At 35.8% G+C, this 11,086-nt stretch overlaps 1 protein-coding gene across 1 annotated transcript; it reads left to right on the top strand.

The window, feature by feature from the left end:
- The first annotated feature begins 7,374 nt into the window (after positions 1-7,374).
- Positions 7,375-8,319, top strand: LOC123238706 (olfactory receptor 51G2-like). Its single transcript, XM_044665913.1, has one exon. The coding sequence runs from the start codon at positions 7,375-7,377 to the stop codon at positions 8,317-8,319; it is 945 nt and encodes a 314-aa protein (XP_044521848.1).
- The last annotated feature ends 2,767 nt before the right edge of the window (positions 8,320-11,086 follow it).

Raw genomic sequence — 11,086 nt, 5'->3', positions numbered from 1 at the left:
ATTCACAATTGATCATCATATAATATTGCTGTTGTTGTGTGCAGTGTTCTGGTTCTACTCACTTCACTTTGAATTTATTCATGTAGGTTTTCCAAGAGTTTTTTTTTCCTGTAACTGTCCTGCTTGTTGATTTTTTTTCCTAGCACAAGAGTACTACATTAAAATCATAGACCACAACTTGTTCAATTATTCTCTTCTTCTAATTATTTTCCATCTTAAAAAAGAGCAGCAAAAATATTTTTCTACAAATTAGTCCTCTCCCCATTTTAAAAATCTCTCCAGGATACAGACCTAGTAATGGTATTGCTAGATCATATGGTATGAAAAGTTTTGGAGCCCTTTGAATGTAGTTGAAAATTGCTCTCCAGAGAGGTTGGATCAATTCACCACTACACCAACAATTCATTAGTGTCCCAAACTTTCAGCATTTTCCATTTCTGTCTTATTAGTCAATATGACAGGTACCTCAGACTTGTTTTAATTTGAATTTCTCCAGTCAATATATTTAGAACATTTTTATATGACTATAAGTAGCTTTGATTTCTTCATTTGAAGACTTCCTCTTTGACCATTTATCAATTGGAGAATGACTTACATTCTTATAAATTTTACTATTTGAGAAATGAGGTCTTTATGAAAATCTTGCTATAAATTACCACCCACCAGATCTCCTGTTTCCCTTTTAATTTTGGTTGCATTGCTTTTGTTTCTGTAAAACTTTTTTTTTAATTTAATATAATCAAAATTGTCTTTTTTACATCTTGTAATGTTCTTCATTTCCTTGTTTGGTCATAAATTCTTCCCTTTTCAATAGATCTGATAAGTAAATTATTTTGCTTGACTGTGCCTTCTCTATTTTGATTTTTCAAATTGTTTTTGAAGTCTTCCAGAGCCTGAGATCAATTCACATTTTTCTTTGAAGATTTACATGTAGCTGCTTTGATTTCACTGTCCCTTTCTGAGTTTCTGCCATGCTTTTCTTCATCTCCATAACAATTTCCTGTGTTTAGGTGTTTTTTTTTTTATTTGTTTGTTTTTTATGTTTGCTCATTTTCCCAGACTTTATTTTCTTTGCTGCTACCCTTAGCACTAGTTGTAGGTTTCTGTAAGTTTTAGTTACTCTTTAAAGAGGGGCTTTGGGCCTCCCCTTGGGCTTGTACCAGCTGGTGGCACTATGAGCCTTGTGATAGGGTTTGGTGTCTCACTGCAGTCTTGTGCTAGGACTTGGAACTTCAAGGAGTGGGCATAAGGGTTCTTTGCTTAGGCAAAGGTCTCGATTTTGTGTTGAGCCAAGTTTCAAAACCTCCAGCATTAGGAGTGGGGTGGTGGGGGCTTGCTCTTGGCTTGCACAAGTGTTCCTAAGTTCAGGATTTCTGTGGTCTAAATTCTCTTCTTGCCTCAGTGATACAGGCCGTCTTTATCTACCTTGTTTTCTATAGGAATATAACTTCTGATCCCTTGATGGTTGTCACTCCAGTATTTGTTTTGAAGCAATATCATAAGGTTAATTAGAGAGGATTCATAGAGAGGTTTAAGCTTTCCATTCCTTATCTTGGCTTCAACTTCACAAGTAAATCATTCCATATTCCCATGTTTTGCTTATGGCATTACCTTTGTGTTTAAATCATGTCCCTATTTTGGTGTTATTTTGGTAAAAGTATGAAATATTGGTCTAAATCTCATTTTTGTTATACTTCTTTCCATTTTTTCAAGCAATTTTTGTCTATGAGTGAGTCCTTGCTCCAAAAGCATGGATCTTTGGATTTATCAACATCCTAGATTAATATGGCCATTTACTACTGTACACATATATTTTCTACCTCTACTTTTGGGGAAAGAAAGCAAATTAATACTCTTGTTATTTCTGCAAAGGATAAGTAAATCTGCTGAGTGAACTCTACTCACAGTCCTGTGACTTTCAAGACCAACATGTTTTCCCCTAATCACATTTCTTTATGTGTTATCTTCTATTATTATATTATAAGCTCCCTGAGGAAAAGGAATATTTTTGATTGCTTATGTTTGTATCTCCAATATTTTGCACAATGCCTATGATAGAATAAGTCCTTAATAAATTTTCATTCATGCATCCATTCATTCTTTGTACTCCATTTTTAAGCCATTGGCATGTACTTGAATAATGATGTATTTTGCCATAATTCTATCCATTTATGGCATTGTGTGAGTCTTATTTCTCCAACTACACTATGAAATCCATGGGGCCAGGTCCATGTTTCCTCTGTTAACTCTTTTATCTAAATATCTGAACCAGTATTGAGACAGATCAAGCTAATGGTGATAATACCTAATATTTATTTAGTGCTTACTATGTTCCAGGCACTGGGCTAAGTTATTTACCATTATGACCTTATTTGAACCTCACAATAATGCTCTGAGGTAGGTACTATTATTATATTTATTTTGCAGATAGAAAAAATATAAAAGCAAACAGAGGTTAAGTGACTGGTCCAGGATCACACAGTGAGTAAGTGCCTGAGGTTAGATTTAGACTCAGGTTTTCCTGACTGGGGTGGGGGGCTATTGCCATATAGCTAGCATCTTTACTCTTAGCCACTGTTTGAGTCAGCCTGTCTAACCTAGCACATACATAGTTAACACGGTTGTAAAGCCAGATGCCTCTAGAGTTTAGTATTGATCTCCTGGGACTTTTAAGTCTGATAGTCTCCATAGAGAGACAGATCAGGGCCACATAAACTTCCTGAGTTCACAGCAAGGAGAGCCTTGAAGGCCCTGGGTGTTTTCCAGGCCAGCGGTGCTTATGTCCTTCATTCACTTTATATCTAAAGAGAGAGGCAGGATGCTCTGCAAAGGTGAGTGTGTGGGTCTCTGGATCTTTACCTTCTTGATTCTACCAAAGCTTTGAGAAAATCTTGGGAGGGAGCTTCCAAAATGACAGGGAGGAAAGTATTAAAATTTTCTAGATAGAGCTCTACACTTCCCTTAGACTCTTCGTGTCTAGGAGAGATTTGAGCTCAGTACTTGTATAAATTCTCTGATGTCATCACATAATTTCTCCTCAATCTCTAGTTTTGAAAAGTGGTCCAAGTCTGAGCTCCAGTGTTACGTCATTTTACATATATGTGTTTGTTGTCTGTTATTCAATTATTTAAATTGTATTCAATTATTCCTGACCTCATCTGGAGTGTTCTTGGCAAAGATACTGTGTTGCTTTTAAATTTTCTTCTCCAACTCATTTTGCAGATGAGAAAACTTCATCAAACAGGGTTCAGTGACTTGCCCAAAGTAACATAGCTAGGTAGTATCTAAAACCAGATTTAAATTCAGGTCTTCCTAACTTCAGACTCAAAACAGTATAAACACATACAAATACAGATTTATATACAAATATATATATGTATAATCTGTATATACTTTTAAATATTAATATATATTTATATATGTATATATTTCTGAATGTTCTGAATGAATATATATATACATATATATATGTATTATACACACACATACATACAGGGAAACATTCATACATAGCTTCCATTGTCTCAACTAAGAAATCGAAGGGACTGGGATGAATCTCTTGCATCAACCTATTAGATATATCCCTGGTAGAAGGGAGGAAGGTATAACCTTCCATTCCTGACCATTACTGTGGAGATGGAATCATACTTAGAGTTATGAGTAGATGGATTTCATGGCAGTGTTTTGTAGATGACCTTTGCTTACCCTCTTAATCTTGAAGTCATAATTAAGGACTCCAGCTCCATATGGTCTTTGAAGTGTTGACTTTATTTCCCATCTCCTGTTATATTCCTTTCTATAAACCAATCATCATAGATCCGGATGACCAATTTGATCCTTTTTGCTCCAGATCTTGCATAAGTAGGGTATACTAGACTTCTGTCTCTATTTCTGACACATTCTCTCCCACCTAGCCATCCTAGGTACTCAGTATTCCAAAATCAAGATGCAGAGGCCACTTGGAAAACATAAAGGATACTGCAAGTTTGGTTTAAACACTAATGCTGCATTTTAATACTTGGATTGTAGAGAGCAGAGAACATAGGGTCCCCTTCTCCCTAAGCATCTTAGTTATGAATTGAGCCTAGAAAAATTGTCACTAGTCCATCCTAGGCCATAACTTTCTTCTCAACTCTGGAGGAACATAGATGTGTCTCTTTTCCATTTGAAAGGGATAGGTATGCCACTTGTTCTCTGTTCAACTCCAAAGGTGAGTTTACATTGAATCATCAAGTTCTGGCCTCTATCACAAAGATGTGGAGGTTACAGGGTTGGTTTCCAAAACTGAGACTTTTGGGACACTATTACAGTGCCAGAGAGATAAGCAGTTTTTCTAGTTCCAGAGATATCTCTCTGTTTAAACCTGAGTCTCTTGATCCAACCCTATGGCCAACTCAACCTATCCCTCAAATTTCATGAGTCTTTTCTTCTTGATTCTTTAATCAGTTTCAGGTTTCACTCCTTTTTCACACAGCCAAACTATTGTACAATAACCTCGTGGGGAACCTTATCTTCAGAAGGTAGTACCTAGGGTTAATGAATAGAAATCTGGCCTCAGATCAGAAAGACTTGGGTTCAAGTCTACTTCTCATACATACTGGCTTGTGTAATCATGGGAAAGTAATTTCTCAGTGGTTAGAGCACCAAGTTCAAGCTTAAATAAAAACAAAGCCATTCCACTATACTTAAGGATCCTTGCCAACTGCACAGTGCCAAAGGAAGCTATATATTAATCTTATTCATGTTTTATTTTATTTTTATTTAGGTAGCTAAATACTTACCAGTTATATTTTAGACTTTTTCAGGCAATACTTGGGAATGCTAATCCCCCCTCCCCCCAAGTGTTTGGCACATCTGCTCTAAACAATTCTCGAAAATTATAAATTACAGAGATGTTGAGTTCCTTAGGAAGGAGTTTACCCTCCCAGGATATCCCTATTCCAATGGAATTACAAATCTAGACTTTATACTAATTTCTGTCATTTCAATAATTATTTATTAAGGCATTTTTGAAAATTGCAGATGAAAGACTATCTCTTGATCCACAGAGCAGAAAGCAGATGAAATAATAACTAGTGCCAATATAGTACTTTAAATTTTGCAAAAGCCTTTACAAATATTATCTCATTTAATTCTCACAATCAAAAATCTTCAGGTAGGTCCTATTTTTATCCTCATGGATGTGGTTTTGAATTGAAACATCACTCTAATTTCCTACTTTCTCAATGGATATGCATGTTTAATAATTTATGTTTAATTGAGGGATAAAAACAATTAAAAATTGAGTCTAGTAAAAGAGATTTTGTGGGTTGAATGGAGAAAATTTCTCCTTCCTTCTGAAGCCAAAAGGGACTAAGAATTATCTATAAGAAAAATCCCCTTTAATCAAAGCCAGACAGCTAAAAGAAGACTTTTCTAAATGCAAATTTTGACTTCCATGTTTAGGAACCAATTTTATTAGAGAAATATAATTTTTTTTTATGTGTGTGTTCCAGTCTCCTTATGATCTCATTGAGACATGAAGTAGGTACAGGGAATGGGTCAGTGTATCTTGTCTCAGGAAAAAATTAGTTCAAATCCAATATCAGATATTTACTAGGTATGTCACCTGTAGTATGTCATTTAACCTTAGTCTGCCTTAATTCGCTCATCTGCAAAATGTGGGTAATAATGCCATCTACATCCCAGAGTTGTTATGAGAATCAAATGAGATCATATTTATAAAACTCTTTGAAAAACTTTAAAGCATTGTAAAAATGTTAGTGGTTATTATTATTATCATTATTCATTGATTGATCTTATCTCCTTAGAACACCCTGAAGTAGATGAATAGTACCATGTAGTGACAAAAAGGTATGTATATATCAAATACCACACTCTATCTAGCTCAGATTGTCTTGAAGTTGTCATAGTTTCTCTCACTCTCAAACCCTTCTAGATCACTTCTAGAGCAAAATGTATTGATATTTTAATTATTGGATTTTGGTCACCATATCTATGTACCTCTTAGCAATCACATGTGTTGTCTCATTGCTAACTTCTTTGTTTTGTCAGAACAGCCAGTTCACAGAGAACATTAGTGTCTGGATATTTTACCTTGAGCAACTTCAGGATGATTTAACAATAATTAGTAGTAGTCATATCACCAATATCATACCCCAACATCTTGTCTAACCCAAAAGGATGAAGAGAACTTTTTTACAATATTGTCAAAGGAAACTGTAGCCATAATATTTTGTGAGTGTTTCTATCACAGACCTCTGAGCTTCTCATTATCACTATAACCAGGGTGGAGCAGCCCTCTGATCTCCTTAATACTGTATCTGTGAAATAAGCTTAAATAAATTAAATAAGGAGATCTGGCCTAATAGGAAGGCAGACTGGGTCCATGGTAGAAAAAGTTAAAGGTATAATTTTGAATCACTCCCACTAATGCTTAACTGCTTTTGCCTTTCAAACTAATTTTTCCATTGATTAAAAATAAATGATATAGCTTCTTAAATCCCTCTACCTCTTTTAGCTTATAGTTAAAAATTCTTCCTGGTAGTTTACCCTCAATCTTCCCATTGGCTTATGTCCCAAACCCCCTTTTCTAGATTGTAAAAAAATTCTATATACATTATAGAATCTGCACTGTTTTTTCTGAATACCTTATTTCAATCCATGGTTGTAGTAATTTGCTGTAGATTTAAGATACCTTATTATATTCTCTTTCCTCCAATATTTTTAACATGCAACAGAGAGAAAAGAAAATTGACAGGATACTAGGCACAGCAACATTATACTTGAAGCAGACCATATCTTTTGTTTTCACCTTCTATTACCAGTTCCAAGTATTGGATTTTCTAATGAAAAGTTATTTCTGACTTTTATATTTAAAATTTTCTTTCTTTCAGAAGAGGAGTGAAGGAAGATTCTTCTATACTTACTTTGAAGACCAGGATCTATAAGAATCATTTGCACACCAGGTTTAAATATTTATCTAATATGCCTTCAATTAAATTAACCCATCATTGTTTAGCAGTTTGTTGCATTTATAGGATTGTTCAGTAATAAAATTCTTCAGAATTTTTTTTCTAATAAAGTTCTTGCAGAAGAGAATATTGAACAATACAAACATAGTTTACAAATAGTTCTTGACAAAAGAATCTAATACATTAAACCACTATGCCCACTTGTCTGTCTGCTGGAATAGTAAAGAGTACAAGGGCAAATGTTCAATAAGAAGGGAGAAACAGAAAGAGAGAAGAGCAGACCTACCAAAAGCCATTATTTGTGAGTCCTGTTTGCTTTCTTGGGAGGAGGAGGAAGGAAGAAGAGACAACTTCTGCAATTCCACAGGTTTCCTCAAGGCGAACAGCACCCTAGGTCACCATGGTCATTGCCAACATCAGAAATAGCAGCTCCTTCATCTTCATCTTGATGGATCTACCGGGACTAGAGGATGCTCACCACTGGACAGCTATCCCAGTTTGTTCCATCTACCTCCTCTCTTTTCTAGGCAATATTGCCATCATGTACATTGTCAAGTCAGTTCCTAGCCTCCATACCCCCATGTATCTTTTCCTCTCTATGCTCTCAATGGCAGACTTAGGTCTTTCTGCATCTACTCTGCCCTCCATGATAGCTGTCTTCCTTCTGGGCCACAGGGAGATAAATTCAGCTACATGCTTTGCACAGCTCTTCTTTATCCACACTTTCTCAGTCATTGAATCTGCTGTGCTTCTTGCCATGGCTTTTGACCGTTGTGTTGCCATTCGTGAGCCATTGCGCTATGCCACTATTCTTACCAACTGGCGCATTGGTGCCATTGGGTTGGCTATTGTTACTCGAAGTGCTGCCCTTCATCTTCCCTTGCCTGTTCTCCTTAACCGCCTCAATTTCAGATCCATTAGCACCCTGTCTCATTCCTACTGTGTCCACCCTGATGTTTTAAAGCTTGCCTGCTCCAATACTAGAGTCAATAGTGCACTTGGTCTCTTTGTAATGCTTTCCACCCTAGGGCTTGATGCTTTGCTGATCCTCTTCTCCTATGTGCTAATTCTCTATACTGTTCTGAGCATTGCATCCAATACAGAAAGGCTCAAGGCTCTCAATACCTGCATCTCACACATTTGTGCTGTCCTGCTCTTCTATACACCACTTGTCAGCCTATCCATGATCCATCGCTTTGGGAAAAAGATGCCAGCTCAGGTCTACATGCTTCTCTCTTATCTGCATTTCCTTGTGCCCCCTATGCTTAATCCCATTGTCTATAGCATCAAGACGAAGGAAATCAGAGTCAGAATCCTTAGGATGCTCCACCCTAAAAAGTTCTGAAATTTTGGACATGGTAACCATGAGGCATCACTGCTTTTTTTGTTTTTGTTTTTTAAACCTTTACCTTCTGTCTGAGATTCAATTCTTACAATCAAAACAATAGAATTCAATGCATAAGAAAGATTAGGGCTAGGCAATGGAGGTTATATGATTAGCTCAGGGTCACACAGATGGGAAGTTTCTGAGACCAAATTTGAACTTAGGACCTCATGTGTCTTGGCTTGGGTCTCATTCTCAAAAAGCCTCCTTGTTGCTCCCTTAAACCAATGTTTAAGATTTTCAGGAGCTTCCAATGATTTGGGAAAACACAATACTTGCTTTTGTGGATATCCTAATATAGTGGGAAGAAGAAATAGACATACACTCAGGAAAAATTCCATTTATCTAGAAAGGCACATTCAACACAAGAGCAATTTACAAATTCAATGCAAGAAGGCTTCCCTTTACAGAGTAGATAGATTCTAAAAATAGGATAATTTTATTTTCCTGTACTACAAATGAAGAGGAAAAAATTTTGGAAAATAATTTGGTGCCAATAAATATTGGATTCAAAAACAATGCAAACATATTTTATTGTCATTTTTCTCTTCTAGATGCAAAGAGTAATTTTATTTTATAATATTTTATAAAAATATTTATAATTTGGAAATTCAGAACAGACCTACATTCCAGGACTGTTTTTCTCCAAGAAAATAGGTTGTGAGGAGGGTCATGTCCTTCAAATACAAATGAAGTAGAACTACTTCCGTTTGGTAAATCATTCAGAAATCTTTTTCTTAAAGAATTAAACCAGGTAACCAGTATTTAATAACTGTCTATTATATGACAGCTACTGTACTACATGCTAGAACGATTCAAAGGAAAGCAAAAAGATCATCCCTTCTCTTTCATGCTCAAATTTTTTCAAAATTTGTGCTCCATAAAGTGCCTTAATTGTAAGGTTACTAATTCAAGCTTAATGTGTAATAACTTTAAAGTGCTTTGAATCTTAAAATGATATATAAATATCAACTGTTATTGTCATTTAATATTCACAACTATCATTTGGCAGAGGAGGAAAGCAGAGATATCATTATTCTCATTCTACAAATGAGCCTCTTGAAGTGAAGTGATTAATCCAAAATCATATATAGTTCTTTTGTCATTTTCATTCTTGTATGACTTTTCATAACCCTGTTTGGGATTTTCTTGGCAAAGATTCTGGAGTAGTTTGCCATTTCTTTCTTTAGCTCATGATGAGGAAACTGGGGCAAACAGGTTTAAGTGATTTACCCAGAGGGACACAGCTATTAAATGTCTGAGGTCAGATTTGAACTCATAAAGATAAGATTTTCTGACTCCAGGGGCAGCACTTTGTCCACTTTGCAGCCTATCTGACACAGCTATTAAGTGGCAAAATAAATAAATGGTGATATTAACAGCATATGTAAAATACCCATCAATACACAAAAATAATCTATCAAATGTAGTGAATGAAATGACTGGTTGTCAGTCATCAGCTACAATTGTTTTACCTGGTCATTTTCCATTTTGATCCCAATTTCAAATATTCAAAAAACAGGTTTTTTTTCCATATTATAACATGTCTTTGATTAAGACAGAAGGTGACTCTGGAATTGTAAACAATAAAAATTTAACCTCTATTTGCATAAATTTCATCATCTCTGAGGAAAATCATAATACTTAGCAGGTTGTTGTTATAGTCAATGGCATAAGATATTGTTATATTCAAATCCTGAGAAATGTTGGATGTCACCTTGATTAACAAGGGAGGCAGTTGGATAGATTGTAATGTTCCCAGATGCCACGAGCCAGGGGCAAGTCAGTTGGCCTGGGGTGTATAAATAACCCTAATAGCCACCTGGAGAAGTCTTTAGCTTTTGGTCTTTTGGCCTTTTGGATTTTGGTCCCTTAGATCTTTAGATCTCTGAATCTTCCTAGCTCTTTAGGTCTCTGGGTCCCTGGGTTGTGAAGGGAGGATGGGAGGTCTATGAAGATGAGGTTTGGTGGGATCTGAATATTTCTGAAGGCTGTGAGGGCTAGTACATCACCTAACACTGATAATAAGAAAGCTGAGAGAATAAATCACTAACACAGCTGCATTCAAGAGCAGTCACTCTCTGGCTTGGCATTGGCCAGACTAAGCCAGAGGGTTGTGAAGAACAAAACTCCGGCTTATACTAAATAAATAACCTCCCGACATGAGTGATTATAAATTATAGATATTAGATTGACAGGGTCTCCAATCCCCAATCCTTATCCTGATTATCCTTTTCCTAATTATATATCATAGATAAAGAGTGTTTAATAAGTACCTTCCTGAGTGGTCTTTATATCAAGACCCTTGGGGAGGGAGTCAATATGGTCAGATAACAAACATGATCCAAGACTAATCAGAGCCCAATATTAATAAATGATCCAACCCCAGGTTGGACCTGAAAAGGTTACACATTCACCTAACCATTTGGGATCTTTCCCTGAGCAACTGTTATTGAATGGGGAAATTATAACAACTAGCAAGGGTGATTGGGGTTGGTGTTCCCCATCACCAGCTCCTAAGGAGAATACAGAGATACATCCATCTCACTAGATATCTATATCTCCCTAAGACTCTCTCTTTCTTTATAACAATATAAAACACACTTTACAGATTTTAAAATACTATGTGTGATGTTCTTTTATGATAATTGCTATTGTAATGGTTAACATTTATCCTATATATCTAGCATGTAATAAACTATTTACATATTGAGTTATCTTTTAGAGA

The sequence above is a fragment of the Gracilinanus agilis genome, chromosome 3 (genome assembly GCF_016433145.1).
Source record: "Gracilinanus agilis isolate LMUSP501 chromosome 3, AgileGrace, whole genome shotgun sequence".
In the NCBI taxonomy this organism is placed as follows: Eukaryota; Metazoa; Chordata; class Mammalia; order Didelphimorphia; family Didelphidae; genus Gracilinanus; species Gracilinanus agilis.
Note: the sequence above shows the minus strand (reverse complement) of the source record. Positions and strands in the feature narration are given on the sequence as shown.